General features: G+C 49.5%; 1 protein-coding gene across 3 annotated transcripts in view; it reads left to right on the top strand.

The window, feature by feature from the left end:
- The first annotated feature begins 2,618 nt into the window (after positions 1-2,618).
- alms1 (ALMS1 centrosome and basal body associated protein) overlaps positions 2,619-15,930 on the top strand; it is a 102,013-nt gene continuing 88,701 nt past the window's right edge. For 2 of the 3 annotated variants that reach the window (XM_067978660.1, XM_067978597.1), the window contains exon 1: positions 2,619-2,683. In XM_067978660.1, coding sequence (XP_067834761.1) covers positions 2,621-2,683 — 63 coding nt within the window. In that variant the 5' untranslated portion in view covers positions 2,619-2,620. Of the gene's footprint in view, positions 2,684-13,822; positions 13,895-15,930 lie in introns of those variants that run through there. The other variant, XM_067978635.1, reaches the window with a different exon arrangement.

Genomic DNA, 15,930 nt, shown 5'->3' with positions numbered 1-15,930 from the left:
CGCTCTCAAGACCAACCGCAACATCGTCATCAAACCAGCGGACAAAGGAGGAGCCATAGTCATACAGAACAGAACAGACTATTGCAAAGAAGCATACCGACAACTGGACAACCAGGAACACTACAGACGGTTACCCGCAGATCCGACCAAAGAACACACCCACCAGCTCAACAAACTGATCAAGACCTTCGATCCAGACCTTCAAAGCATCCTACGCATTCTCATCCCACGTAATCCCCGCGTGGGAGACTTCTACTGCCTCCCAAAGATACACAAAGCCAACACACCCGGACGTCCCATCGTATCAGGCAACGGAACCCTGTGTGAGAACCTCTCTGGATACATCGAGGGCATCCTGAAACCCATCGTACAGGGAACCCCCAGCTTCTGTCGTGACACTACAGACTTCCTACAAAAACTCAGTACCCACGGACCAGTTGAACCAGGAACACTTCTCACCACGATGGACGTCTCGGCACTATACACCAGTATCCCCCACGATGACGGCATCGCTGCGACAGCATCAATACTCAACACCAACAACAGCCAATCTCCGGAAGCCATCCTACAACTCATCCGCTTCATCCTGGATCACAATGTCTTCACCTTCGATAACCAGTTCTTTACCCAAACACACGGAACAGCCATGGGGACCAAATTCGCACCCCAATACGCCAACATTTTCATGCACAAGTTCGAGCAGGACTTCTTCACTGCACAAGACCTCCAACCAACACTATACACCAGATACATCGACGACATTTTCTTTCTATGGACCCACGGCAAGGAATCACTAAAGAGACTACACGATAACATCAACAAGTTCCATCCCACCATCAAGCTCACCATGGACTACTCCTCAGAATCAGTTTCTTTCTTGGACACACGAATCTCCATCAAAGACGGGCACCTCAGCACCTCACTCTACCGCAAGCCCACGGACAACCTCACGATGCTCCACTTTTCCAGCTTCCACCCTAACCACGTCAAAGAGGCCATCCCCTATGGACAGGCCCTGCGAATACACAGGGTCTGCTCAGACGAGGAGGAACGCGATGGACACCTACAGACGCTGAAAGACGCCCTAGTAAGAACGGGATATGACGCTCGACTCATCGATCGACAGTTCCGACGGGCCACAGCAAAAAATCGCATAGACCTCCTCAGGAGACTAACACGGGACGCAACCAACAGAGTACCCTTTGTCGTCCAGTACTTCCCCGGAGCGGAGAAACTACGCCATGTTCTCCGCAGCCTTCAACATGTCATCAATGAGGACAAACACCTCGCTATGGCCATCCCCACACCTCCACTACTCGCCTTTAAACAGCCACCCAACCTCAAACAGACCATCGTTCGCAGCAAACTACCTAGCTTTCAAGAGAACAGCGTCCACGACGCCACACAACCCTGCCACGGTAACCTCTGCAAGACATGCCAGATCATCGACACAGATACCACCATCACACGAGATGACACCACCCACCAGGTGCATGGTTCATACTCCTGTGACTCAGCCAACGTTGTCTACCTCATACGTTGCAGGAAAGGATGCCCCAGAGCATGGTACATTGGCGAGACCATGCAGACGCTGCGACAACGGATGAACGGACACCGCGCAACAATCGCCAAACAGGAGGGTTCCCTCCCAGTCGGGGAACACTTCAGCAGTCATGGACATTCATCCACCGACCTTCGGGTAAGCGTACTCCAAGGCGGCCTTCGAGACACACGACAACGCAAAATCGTCGAGCAGAAATTGATAGCCAAGTTCCGCACCCATGAGGACGGCCTCAACCGGGATCTTGGGTTCATGTCACGCTACACGTTACCCCACCAGCGAACAAATGTTATCTGTTTTTAATATAATGGGTCATTTGCTGGCTCTCTCTGCCTTCCGGATGTTTCTGCCTCTCTCTGTGTTTTTTTTTTTCTCTGTTTTTTTTTCCCTGTTTGTTTTTTTATTGAATGTGTATTCGGAGGTTCTGCAGGTAACACCTCTCTGTCTGAACACGGTGATTGCCTTGGCAACGGGCAGTTGCAGAGGCAGTCTGTAAACACCATTTATTATTGTTCAATATGTATAAATGCGTAGGCTTCAAGGAGATCTTGAAACATTTGCCTGAGGAAGGAGAAAATCTCCGAAAGCTTGTGAATTTAAAATAAAATTGCTGGACTATAACTTGGTGTTGTAAAATTGTTTACAAAATTCAAAATCATGAAGGGTCTATTCATCTGACGAAGGAGATAATCTCCGAAAGCTTGTGATTTTAAAATAAAATTGTTGGACTATAACTTGGTGTTGTAAGATTCCTTACATTTGTCCACCCCAGTCCATCACCGGCATCTCCACATCATGAAGGGTCTGGACAGAGTATATAGAGAGAAACTGTTCCCATTAGCGAAAGGGTCAAGGACCAGAGGACATAGATTTAAGGTGATTGGCAAAAGATCCAAAGGTGCGATGAGGAGAAACCTTTATGCCCAGCGAGGGGGGGTTGGGATCTCGAATGCTCTGCGAGCCCCCCAAACGGTTTCGAGTATTTTTCCCGCTCGCCTTTCGCGCGGCCGACGGGTGCCGAGCCGCCGGCGCTGCGTCCATAGCGACCGCTGGAGGAGCATGCGCAGTGCGGTGCGGGCAGGGGGCAGTCGGCGGTCGGCGATGGAGCGAGCGGAGAGTGAGGTGAGGGGATGGCGCCGCCGCCGCCGCCGCCGGCTTCATATCATCCGTTATCACGGTCATTATTTAATTGCTGTAACAGCGATTGACGGCCGGTTTGAATGAAAATGGCGGCCGTTTGTCCCGCCCCGCCCCCTCGACGTCGGAGCTGGGCCTGGTCCCCCGGAGCAGCCTCGGCCTTTCCTGCAGCTCCTGCCCCCTATTGAGGTGGGAGAGATGCTAATGGCTTGGAGAGTAGGTCCAGAGCAGCTCAAACCCAGTCAGAGGGACTGAAATCGGGGGGAAGGGTCCCGGGGTGTTGTACCGACCCCTGTAGATCAGGGGGTCCCGGGGTGTTGTACCGACCCCTGTAGATCAGGGGGTCCCGGGGTGTTGTGCCGACCCCGGGGGTCCGGGGGTCCCGGGGTGTTGTACCGACCCCTGTAGATCAGGGGGTCCCGGGGTGTTGTGCCGACCCCGGGGGTCCGGGGGTGTTATGCCGACCCCGTAGATCAGGGGGTCCCGGGGTGTTGTGCTGACCCCGGGGGTCCCGGGGTGTTGTACCGACCCCTGTAGATCAGGGGGTCCCGGGGTGTTGTACCGACCCTGTAGATCAGGGGGTCCCGGGGTGTTGTACCGACCCCGTGGATCAGGGGGTCCTGGGGTGTTGTACCGACCCCTGTAGATCAGGGGGTCCCGGGGTGTTGTACCGACCCCTGTAGATCAGGGGGTCCCGGGGTGTTGTACCGACCCTGTAGATCAGGGGGTCCCGGGGTGTTGTGCTGACCCCGGGGGTCCGGGGGTGTTGTGCCGACCCCGTGGATCAGGGGGTCCCGGGGTGTTGTGCCGACCCCGGGGGTCCGGGGGTGTTATGCCGACCCCGTAGATCAGGGGGGTCCCGGGGTGTTGTGCTGACCCCGGGGGTCCCGGGGTGTTGTACCGACCCCTGTAGATCAGGGGGTCCCGGGGTGTTGTACCGACCCCTGTAGATCAGGGGGTCCAGGGGTGTTGTACCGACCCCGTAGATCGGGGGTCCGGGGGTGTTGTACCAATCCCTTAGATCAAGGGGTCCCAGGAACTGCTAGATCCGTTTTTAATCTATGCCACTTAGCACGGTGGTAGTGCCACACGACATGCTGAAGGATATCTGCAGTGTGAAGATGGGACTTGGTCTCCACAAGGACTTGGGCGGTCTTACCACTACGGTCATGAACTTTGCATCTTTGACAGGTAGATTGGAGAGGATGAGGTCAAGTAGGTTATTCCCTCATGTTGGTTCTCTCACCACCTGCCACAAACCCAGTCTGGCCGCTATGTCCTCCAGGGTACTACTGAGACACTCTTGGTGATGGACATTAAAGTCCCCACCCAGAGTATATTCTGTGCCTCAGTTTCAGCCAGAGCTCAGTTGCTTCCCTCTCTGCCCAGCTTTTGATGCAGGGGTATGGGTTACCTATAGAATTCTATCAATTCTCACTGTGGAAAAGTGGTTTGGAAAAGTTCAATGCTATTCCTCCCTGGTCTCACCATTCTTTTCAATGGAGCAGGAAGGTACAAACTGTAAATCAGAACAAAAGGGTAACTGTATGGAATACTTTGGTACAATCAGCCTCTAGGAAACGAATTTCAAACTGACCTTAAAGGAGGGTAGGGAGTGAGAAAACACATGGTGGAGGAATGAGTAAGGGTGCAGAGAGAGAGAGTTAAAAACAGACGTGGGAGAGGGAGGAGTGAGTGTTTAAAATAATGAAAGTAATTGACAGGGCAGTCAGGGAATTCTTCCCTCTAGTAGGAGAATCTAGAATAAAGAAACATAATTTTAAAATTCAAACAAGATAATTTTAAAAAGGGGATCTAGGAGAAAATCTTTCCACACAAAGGGTTGTGGGAATGTGGAACCCAGTGCCCAGATCAGAGGTGCAGAATCAATTGGTTATCGGGGAGGCGGATATTTACTTGGGAAGTTATTAAGGGATGTGGGGATACGACAGGGGATTGGGATTCAAATTGGCTATCAAAATGTGAGGCAGGCATGATGGGTCAAGTGACTGAGTCCTGCTCCTGTGTGAGAGACAGAAACTGAATGAAAAAATGAGTAACAGTGAAGGAGGAGGGAGGGAGGGAGGGAGTGAGTAACAGTGAAGGAGGAGGGAGGGAGGGAGGGAGTGAGTAACAGTGAAGGAGGAGAGAGTGAAGGAGGAGGGAGGGAGTGAGTAACAGTGAAGGAGGAGAGAGTGAAGGAGGAGAGAGTGAGGGAGGAAGTGAGTAACAGTGAAGGAGGAGAGAGGGAGGGAGGAAGTGAGTAACAGTGAAGGAGGAGGGAGGAAGTGTGTAACAGTGAAGGAGGAGGGAGGAAGTGAGTAACAGTGAAGGAGGAGGGAGGAAGTGAGTAACAGTGAAGGAGGAGGGAGGAAGTGAGTAACAGTGAAGGAGGAGGGAGGAAGTGTGTAACAGTGAAGGAGGAGGGAGGAAGTGAGTAACAGTGAAGGAGGAGGGAGGGAGGGAGGAAGTGACAGTGAAGGAGGAGGGAGGGAGGAAGCGACTAACAGTGAAGGAGGAGGGAGGGAGGAAGCGACTAACAGTGAAGGAGGAGGGAGGGAGTGACTAACAGTGAAGGAGGGAGGGAGGGAGTGACTAACAGTGAAGGAGGGAGGGAGGGAGTGACTAACAGTGAAGGAGGAGGGAGGGAGGAAGTGACTAACAGTGAAGGAGGAGGGAGGGAGGAAGTGACCAACAGTGAAGGAGGAGGGAGGGAGGAAGTGAGTAACAGTGAAGGGGGAGGGAGGAAGTGAGTAACAGTGAAGGGGGAGGGAGGGAGGAAGTGAGTAACAGTGAAGGAGGAGGGAGGGAGGGAGGAAGTGAGTAACAGTGAAGGAGGAGGGAGGAAGTGAGTAACAGTGAAGGAGGAGGGAGGAAGTGAGTAACAGTGAAGGAGGAGGGAGGAAGTGAGTAACAGTGAAGGAGGAGGGAGGAAGTGAGTAACAGTGAAGGAGGAGGGAGGAAGTGAGTAACAGTGAAGGAGGAGGGAGGAAGTGAGTAACAGTGAAGGAGGAGGGAGGAAGTGAGTAACAGTGAAGGAGGAGGGAGGAAGTGAGTAACAGTGAAGGAGGAGGGAGGAAGTGAGTAACAGTGAAGGAGGAGGGAGGAAGTGAGTAACAGTGAAGGAGGAGGGAGGAAGTGAGTAACAGTGAAGGAGGAGGGAGGAAGTGAGTAACAGTGAAGGAGGAGGGAGGAAGTGAGTAACAGTGAAGGAGGAGGGAGGAAGTGAGTAACAGTGAAGGAGGAGGGAGGAAGTGAGTAACAGTGAAGGAGGAGGGAGGAAGTGAGTAACAGTGAAGGAGGAGGGAGGAAGTGAGTAACAGTGAAGGAGGAGGGAGGAAGTGAGTAACAGTGAAGGAGGAGGGAGGAAGTGAGTAACAGTGAAGGAGGAGGGAGGAAGTGAGTAACAGTGAAGGAGGAGGGAGGGAGGGAGGAAGTGACAGTGAAGGAGGAGGGAGGGAGGGAGCGACTAACAGTGAAGAGGGAGGGAGTGACTAACAGTGAAGGAGGAGGGAGGGAGCGACTAACAGTGAAGGAGGAGGGAGGGAGGGAGTGACTAACAGTGAAGGAGGAGGGAGGGAGGGACTAACAGTGAAGGGGGAGGGAGAGAGGGAGTGAGGGACTAACAGTGAAGGGGGAGGGAGGGAGCGACTAACAGTGAAGGAGGAGGGAGGGAGGGAGCGACTAACAGTGAAGGAGGAGGGAGGGAGGGAGCGACTAACAGTGAAGGAGGAGGGAGTGAGGGACTAACAGTGAAGGGGGAGGGAGAGAGGGAGTGACTAACAGTGAAGGGGGAGGGAGAGAGGAAGTGACTAACAGTGAAGGAGGAGGGAGGGAGGGAGCGACTAACAGTGAAGGGGGAGGGAGTGACTAACAGTGAAGGAGGAGGGAGGGAGGGAGTGACTAACAGTGAAGGGGGAGGGAGTGACTAACAGTGAAGGAGGAGGGAGTGAGGGACTAACAGTGAAGGGGGAGGGAGAGAGGGAGTGACTAACAGTGAAGGGGGAGGGAGTGACTAACAGTGAAGGGGGAGGGAGTGACTAACAGTGAAGGAGGAGGGAGTGAGGGACTAACAGTGAAGGGGGAGGGAGAGAGGGAGTGACTAACAGTGAAGGGGGAGGGAGTGACTAACAGTGAAGGGAGGGAGGGAGTGACTAACAGTGAAGGGAGGGAGGGAGTGACTAACAGTGAAGGAGGAGGGAGGGAGGGAGTGACTAACAGTGAAGGAGGAGGGAGTGAGGGACTAACAGTGAAGGGGGAGGGAGAGAGGGAGTGACTAACAGTGAAGGGAGGGAGGGAGTGAGTGACTAACAGTGAAGGAGGAGGGAGGGAGGGAGTGAACATTTACCTGAGGAAGGAGGAAGCCTCCGAAAGCTTGTGAATTTAAAATAAAATTGCTGGACTATAACTTGGTGTTGTAAAACTGTTTACAAGTGAAGGAGGAGGGAGAGAGGAAGTGACTAACAGTGAAGGAGGAGGGAGGGAGGGAGCGACTAACAGTGAAGGGGGAGGGAGTGACTAACAGTGAAGGGAGGGAGGGAGTGACTAACAGTGAAGGAGGAGGGAGGGAGGGAGTGACAGTGAAGGAGGAGGGAGGGAGGGAGTGACTAACAGTGAAGGAGGAGGGAGGGAGGGAGTGACTAACAGTGAAGGAGGAGGGAGGGAGGGAGTGACTAACAGTGAAGGAGGAGGGAGGGAGGGAGTGACTAACAGTGAAGGAGGAGGGAGGGAGGGAGGGAGTGACTAACAGTGAAGGAGGGAGGGAGGGAGTGACTAACAGTGAAGGGGGAGGGAGGGAGGGAGTGACTAACAGTGAAGGAGGAGGGAGGGAGCGACTAACAGTGAAGGGGGAGGGAGTGACTAACAGTGAAGGGAGGGAGGGAGTGACTAACAGTGAAGGGAGGGAGGGAGTGACTAACAGTGAAGGAGGAGGGAGGGAGCGACTAACAGTGAAGGGGGAGGGAGTGACTAACAGTGAAGGGAGGGAGGGAGTGACTAACAGTGAAGGGAGGGAGGGAGTGACTAACAGTGAAGGAGGAGGGAGGGAGGGAGTGACTAACAGTGAAGGAGGAGGGAGGGAGGGAGTGACTAACAGTGAAGGGGGAGGGAGGGAGGGAGTGACTAACAGTGAAGGGGGAGGGAGGGAGGGAGTGACTAACAGTGAAGGAGGGAGGGAGTGACTAACAGTGAAGGAGGATGGAGGGAGTGAGTGAGTAACAGTGAAGAATCATAGAAAAGTTACAGCACAGAAGACAGCCATTCGGCCCATTGAGCTCATGCCGTCTCTTTGTAAGAGCAATCCAGTTAGTCTCTTTCCCCATAGTCCTGCAATTTATTTCCTTTCATGTACTTATCCAAATCCCTTTTGAAAGCCACGATTGAATCTGCCTCCACTATCCTTTCAGGCAGCGCATTCCGGATCATAACCACTCGCTGCGTAAAAATGTTTTTCCTCGTCACCTTTGCTTCTTTTGCCAATCACCTTAACTCTGTGTCCTCTGGTTTTCGATCCTTCCTCCAATGGGAACAGTTTTTCTTTATTTACTTTATCTTAAACCTATCATGATTTTGAACATGTCTATCAAATCTCCTCTTAACCTTTTCTCTCTAAGGAGAACAACCCCAGCTTCTCCAGTCTATCCACGTAACTAAAGTCCTTCATCCCTGGAATCATTCCAATAAATCTCTTATGCACCCTCTCAATGGCCTTCACATCCATCCTAAAATGTGGTGCCCAGAACTGGACACAATACTCCAGTTGTGGCCGAACCAGTGTTTTATAAAGGTTCAACATAACTTCCTTGCTTTTGTACTCTATGCCTCTATTTATAAAGCCCTGGATCCCGTATGCTTTTTTAATCACTTTCTCAACCTGGCTGCCACCTTCAAAGATCTGTGCACATATACCCCCAGATCTCTCTGTTCCTGCACCCCCTTTAGAACTGTACCATTTAGTTTATATTGCCTCTCCTCATTCTTCCTGTCAAAATGTATCACTTCTCACTTCTCTGCGTTAAATTTCATCTGCCATGTGTCCGCCCATACCACCAGCCTGTCTATATCCTCTTGCAGCCTATCACTATCCTCCTCACTGTTTTCTTCACTTCCACGTTTTGTGTCATCTGCAGATTCTGAAATTGTGCCCTGTACACCCAAGTCCAAGTCCTTAATATATATCAAGAAAAGCAGTGGTCCCAGCACTGACCCCTGGGCAACACCACTGTATACTTCCCTCCAGTCTGAAAAACAACCGTTCACCACAACTCTCTTGTTTCCTGTCACTTAGCCAATTTTGTATCCATGCTGCCACTGCCCCTTTCATTCCTGAGCTTCAAATTTGCTGACAAGCCTATTATGTGGCACTTTATCAAACGCCTTTGGCAATTAATGGGTCAGATTTTGCTGTGAGCAGCGAACGCATTAGATTTGCACTGGCCTATAGACTTTCTATGGGGTTATGCGTGGCAAGTTGCTGTCAGCAGGACATCCAAATGGCACACTGCCCTCTACAGGGCTTCTGGGACCTGTGTGAACGGGGCAAGCAGCTTTATATCTCACAGAGGGCATGGCTGAGGTACTCAATGAGTATGTTGTATCTGTCTTTACCAAGGAAGAAGATGCTGCTGAAATCACAGTAAGTGAAGAGTTAGTTGAGATACTGGATGGGCTAAAAATTGATAGAGGAGATACTAGAAAGGCTAGCTGTACTTAAAGTAGATAAGTCACCTGGTCCAGATGGGATGCGACCTAGGTTGCTGAGGGAAGTAAGGGTGGAAATTGCGGAGGTACTGGCCATAATCTTTCCATCATCCTTAGATACGGGGGTGGTGCCAGAGGACTAGAGAATTGCAAATGTTACACCCTTGTTCAAAAAAGGGTGTAAGGATAAACCCAGCAACTACAGGCCGGTCAGTTTAACCTTGGTAGTGGGGAAACTTTTAGGAATGATAATCTGGGACAATATTAATAGTCACTTGGCAAAGTGTGGATTAATAAAGGAAAGGCTGCACGGGTTTGTTAAAAGCAAATCATGTTTAACCAACTTGACTGAGTTTTTTGATGGAGTAACATAGAGTTATACAGCACGGATAGAGGCCCTTCGGCCCATCGTGTCCGCGCCGGCCATCAAGCCCTGTCTACTCTAATCCCATATTCCAGCATTTGGTCCGTAGCCTTGTATGCTATATGATATAACAGAGAGGGTCGACGAGGGCAATGCGGTTGATGTGGTGTATATGGACTTCCAAAAGGCGTTTGATAAAGTGCCGCATAATTGGCTTGTTATCAAAGTTGAAGCTCATGGAATAAAAGGGGCAGTGGCTGCATGGATACGAAATTGGCTAAGTGACAGGAAACAGAGAGTAGTGATGAACGGTTGTTTTTTGGACTGGAGGGAGGTGTACAGTGGTGTTCCCCAGGGGTCAGTGCTGGGACAACTGCTTTTCTTGATATATATTAATGACTTGGACTTGGGTGTACAGGGCACAATTTTAAAACTTGCAGATGACACAAAACTTGGAAGGGTCGTGAACAGTGAGGAGGATAGTGATAGACTTCAAGAGGATATAGACAGGCTGGTGGAATGGGCAGACACGTGGCAGATAAAATTCATGCAGAAAAGTGTGAAGTGATACATTTCGGTAGGAAGAACACGGAGGGGCAATATAAACTGAAGAGTACAATTCTAAAAGGGGTGCAGGATCTGGGGATATATGTGCAGAAATCGTTGAAGGTGGCAGGGCAGGTTGAGAAAGCGGTTAAGAAAGCATACGGGATCCTAGGCTTTAGAAATAGAGGCATAGAGTACAAAAGCAAGGAGATTTTGATGAACCTTTAGAAAACACTAGTTCGACTACAACTGGTGTATTGTGTCCAGTTCCGGGCATCACACTTTAGGAAAGATGTGAATGTCTTAGAGAAGGTGCAGAAGAGATTTACTAGAATGGTTCCAGGGATGGGGGGACTTTAGTTATGTGGATAGATTGGAGAAGCTGTTGTTCTCCTTAGAGCAGAGAAGGTTGAGAGGAGATTCGATAGAGGTGTTCAAAATCATGAAGGGTCTAGACAGAGAGATGGAGAGAAACTGTTCCCATTGGCGGAAGCGTCAAGAACCAGAGGACATAGATTTAAGGTGATTGCCAAAAGAACCAAAGGCGACATGAGGAGAAACTTTTTTACACAGCGAGTGGTTGTGATCTGGAATGCACTGCCCGAGGAAGTGGTGGAGGCAGATTCAATCGTGGCTTTCCAAAGGCAACTGGATAAGTACCTGAAGGGAAAAAAATTGCAGGGCTGCGGGGATAGGGCGGGAGTGGGACTAGCTGGATTGCTCTTGCAGAGAGCCGGCACGGACTTGATGGGCCTAATGGCCTCCTTCTGTGTTGTAACCATTCTATGATTAATCAATCAGATTGTGCAGCGCAGGGCCTGAACCGGCAAGTGTAAGTTGGAATAGTGAATTCAACGTCAAATCAGGTATAGAAAAATAAATAAAGAGAGGGAAAGAAAGATTGGATTAAGAGAGATAAAAGAACCAGGAAGAAAAAGTAAAAAAAAAATCTCCAACAATAATTAAAAGCTGAAGGAATGAGACTCCAGACTTGTAAAAGTTAATTTTCAGTGCCAGACAGGTTGTTTGGCAGTAATTAAGACTCACCACGCCGTTAAGTGTGCTTGGACTGAATGGACAAGACCTAACTATTTGTGGCGAGTTTAGTCCGTATCTGCGCGATCAGTACTGGAACTTCACTACATTTGAATGGGGAGCCAGATGGCAAGATTCCATTTTCACGCAGCTTACTGAGGGGCAGAGACTTCCGGATTTTCGCGCTTAACTGCACATGTGCGGGCGATGGACGTTGTCTGATTTTTGCATAAATAACAGTGAGCGCTGTTAGCCTCACCATTATTTCCACGGCAAAATCTGCCATTGTTTCAGGTGTAGATATTTGACCAGAACTCATTAAAGTCTCTGGTGGGAGCTTTCAGATCTTGTCTCGGGTACTGCTGTGCATTTCTACAACATCCTGCCTTATACTACGGTCTCTCTCTACAGACGGCCTGGCCTCTCTGTTGAGGCTGCAATTCATTTAATTTGGCTGATGTGCTTAAATGGACTGAGCTGCATTCTCATAATTAGCAGGGTCATCAGAATTGCCTTGATTGCATTTCCGCCTTGTCACTGCTGATCAGCTATGGATTATTCCACCGTTGTATAAATCGCTTCAGAAGTAATTGTGGCTGAGATGTGCCTGTGTCGTCTGATAACTGAGATGTCATCGAGTTTATTGATTCAATGAAAGTAGTGGTAACAGCAGAGCTGTGTGAAAACAGCCCTTAATGCAAACTATCCTCATCGTCTAGGGGCTTACCCCCTACCGCGACCGGCTTCTTCCAACCGTCACGGTTCAGGGGTCTCACTCGTGTCTCATCAGCTGTTAAGGAGCTCAGGCTGTTAAGGAGCGTTTTTATGTTGTCGTCCCATGTTGTTCTGGGTCTGCCTTGCTGCACTCACTGGAGTACAGATCTCGAATAGGCCGTAACTTGCCTCAGTAGCTCATTTCTCGTGTCTGAGCCTAGATGGTGAGGGTCCAAGGCCTATTCAGCCATTGAGTGCATCACACAGGCAGACTCAGTCCTGTTCCCCTCCAACATCCACATGCAGTTTCCATTTAAGATCACTGGATAGCGGCCAGGAATAACATTGTTGATTTTTAAATTAATACATCATTTGTAGATATGTGTCAATATTTGAAGCATTGAGTCAGTTACAGAAACATAGGAAATAGGAACAGGAGTAGGCCATTTAGCCCCTCAAGCTAGTCAATCATTCAAATGGCTGATCTATACTGTGAGTTCATTTACCCGCCTTGGTTCTGTAACCCTTGATACCCTTTTGAAATTCTAACGGCTTTTTTGGGGGAGAGTTCCAGATTTCCACTCCCCTTTGCATGAAGAAGAGCTTCCTAACATCACCCCTGAAGAGCTTAGCTGTAATTTTAAGGTTATGCCCCCTTGTTCTGGACTCTCCATCCAGATGAAATAGGGTAGATAGTTTCTCTCTATCAACTCCTTTAATCGTCTTAAAACACGTCAATTTAATGACCCTCTAATCTTCAATACTCAAGGGAATATAGGAGTGTGATGCTGAGTGGGACTAGCTGGAGGGAGCAGTGCTGCAATGTGCAGTGTCCTGTATGGTAAAATAGTTAGAAACTGTTTCTGGCAAGAATCAGTTTTTAAGGTACTGAGAAAGAAAGAAAGAATTTGCATTTATAGCACCATTCACATCCTCAGGATGCCAACAAGTGCTTCACAGCCTGTGAATAGTGTAGTGCTAGTGTGGCTGCACTAACAACCCATAGGTGGTGAGTTAAAATCCCACTGTGGCAAGTTGAATTCAATAAATCTGCTAATTTATGGGCCGGCACCAGGAAAAAAACAGGGAAGAGAAGGGGCTGCTACCCATGCCTGGCCTGCCCTACGTGTGACTCCAGTCCCACACTATGGTTGACTCTTAATGCCTTCAGGGCCACTAGGGATGGGCAATAAAAGTGATCTTGCCATTGTCGCCCACATTCTGAGAAGAGCTTTTGAAGTGCAGTCACAGATTTTTAGGCAAATGCAACAGCCAATTTGCGTACAGCAAGATCCCACAAACAGCAATGAGATAATGACCAGATAATCTGTTTTAGTGAGGGATAAATATTGGCCAGGACACCAGGGAGAACTCCCCTGCTCTTTTTGAATAGCAGCATGGGATCTTTTACATCCAAATGGGAGGACAGACAGGGCCACGGTATAACTTCTCATCCAAAAGACGGCACCTCCAACAGTGCAGCACTCCCTCAGTACTGCACTGAAATGTCAGCCTGGATTACGAGCTCAAGTCTCTGGAGTGGGATTTGAACCCATGAGCGTCTGACTCAGAAATGAGAGTGCAAGCACTGAGCCACGACAGATACTTAGCAGTAGTGTTTTTGTCGAGGGTCACAGATTATTTCTCTTTCCTGTTAGGTGCACTTTCTGTTGTTCTCGTTTGCTTGTTAGCAATCTGGAGTGGAAGCAAAGTGTCAGTTTTCAAAACTGGGAAAGAGGCGCTCAGCTGAGGCCAACGATGGCCGTGGGATCGCTGTCCTTCCCTGTGCTGGTTGCTGATTCCAAGCCAAAGGCGAGATTAGGAGATTGGTCATGGAGGTGGGTTTTAAGGAGGGTCTTAAAAGGAGAAGGTTGGTGGGGGTCGCGGTTTCCCACAGACCAAGGGGACAAAAAACTTGGAACCTTGGACAAGGCTGTTTGCGGGAGTTTGCTGTGTGCAAATTGGCTGCTGCGTTACCTACATTACAACAGTGTCTACACTTCAAAAAGTACTTCATTGGCTGCAAAGTGCTTTGGGACGTCCTGAGGTTGTGAAAGGCGCTATATAAATGCAAGTCCGTCCTTTCTTTGAATGTGGAAGCTCTAGTTATAGGGCCAGGAAATCCAATTGTTGCTGATACAGTGGGAAGCTGCAGCAATGCATCTAAACGCCACTCACCAAAAACTGTCCCTGGGTTGGTGGTAAGGCTTACTCTCCATCACCCTGTGTCGTGTACACATCCCTGTGAAAACAGTGTAATTCAGTGTTGTCACTTGGATTTCGGTAAAGCAGGCAAGTGCAATAATCGCACTGCATCCCCCTGGACTGTTACAAACACCCAACATTATCTGCCCTTATGAACAGCTCGTGTCAGCGAGGCTCAGTTGTTGGCATTCTCACCTCTGAATCAGCGTTAGTGGGTTCAAGCCCCACTGTAGGACCTGAACACACTCCAGTGCAACACTGAGAGAGTGCTGCATTGTCAGAGGCGCCGTTCCTCGGAGGCTCTCTCTTCCTGTTCCAGTGGTTCAGCTGGATGTCAGAGATCCCATGGCACTATTGGAAGATGCAGAGACCTCTCCTAGCCAACATTCCTTTTTCAACTATCTTATCGTTGTTTGTGGGATCGTACTGTGCGCACAATGGCTGCTGCATTTGCCTACACAAAAGTCACTACGCTTCAAAGTAACTCATTGTATGTGAAGCGCTTTGATATGTTTCTGAGAGGTGTAATAAGTATCTGTATATGGAATTATTTTGTGATGTCTGGAAAGAGTACTCTGTGCTCTATGGCACAAGGCAGAATTACCGCTAGATACAGGTCAGTCACTGGGGCTGTTAGCAGTTTGAAGTGACTAATTAAGTATTGCAAGAATGTAAGATGCATTGTGCTAAGCAGATTTATCCTTCTTTGGGTGGGGAGAGAAAGGAGCGACCAAGAATGGAAACTGTATGTCACTGGTGAATTTCCTGATGGAAAGTCAGGAGAGTAAATTTCCCTCTGAGTGCATTAGTGATGCTGCTGATACAGGGATGGGGATTTGCAGTTTAGACATCTCCTCATCTTTCTAAAATCTGCCCTAAACCTAATCCGAGCTAGCTGAGGTGTCGTAGTAGGAGAAAGTGGTGTACAGGGTGAGGTGTACTAGTAGGAGAAAGTGGTGTACAGGGTGAGGTGTACTAGTAGGAGAAAGTGGTGTACAGGGTGAGGTGTAGTAGTAGGAGAAAGTGGTGTACAGGGTGAGGTGTACTAGTAGGAGAAATTGGTGTACAGGGTGAGGTGTACTAGTAGGAGAAAGTGGTGTACAGGGTGAGGTGTCGTAGTAGGAGAAAGTGGTGTACAGGGTGAGGTGTCGTAGTAGGAGAAAGTGGTGTACAGGGTGAGGTGTACTAGTAGGAGAAAGTGGTGTATAGGGTGAGGTGTACTAGTAGGAGAAAGTGGTGTACAGGGTGAGGTGTCGTAGTAGGAGAAAGTGGTGTACAGGGTGAGGTGTACTAGTAGGAGAAAGTGGTGTACAGGGTGAGGTGTCGTAGTAGGAGAAAGTGGTGTACAGGGTGAGGTGTCGTAGTAGGAGAAAGTGGTGTACAGGGTGAGGTGTACTAGTAGGAGAAAGTGGTGTATAGGGTGAGGTGTAGTAGTAGGAGAAAGTGGTGTACAGGGTGAGGTGTACTAGTAGGAGAAAGTGGTGTACAGGGTGAGGTGTACTAGTAGGAGAAAGTGGTGTACAGGGTGAGGTGTACTAGTAGGAGAAATTGGTGTACAGGGTGAGGTGTAGTAGTAGGAGAAAGTGGTGTACAGGGTGAGGTGTACTAGTAGGAGAAATTGGTGTACAGGGTGAGGTGTCGTAGTAGGAGAAAGTGGTGTACAGGGTGA

The sequence above is a fragment of the Heptranchias perlo genome, chromosome 1, assembly GCF_035084215.1.
Source record: "Heptranchias perlo isolate sHepPer1 chromosome 1, sHepPer1.hap1, whole genome shotgun sequence".
Lineage (NCBI taxonomy): Eukaryota > Metazoa > Chordata > Chondrichthyes > Hexanchiformes > Hexanchidae > Heptranchias > Heptranchias perlo.
Note: the sequence above shows the minus strand (reverse complement) of the source record. Positions and strands in the feature narration are given on the sequence as shown.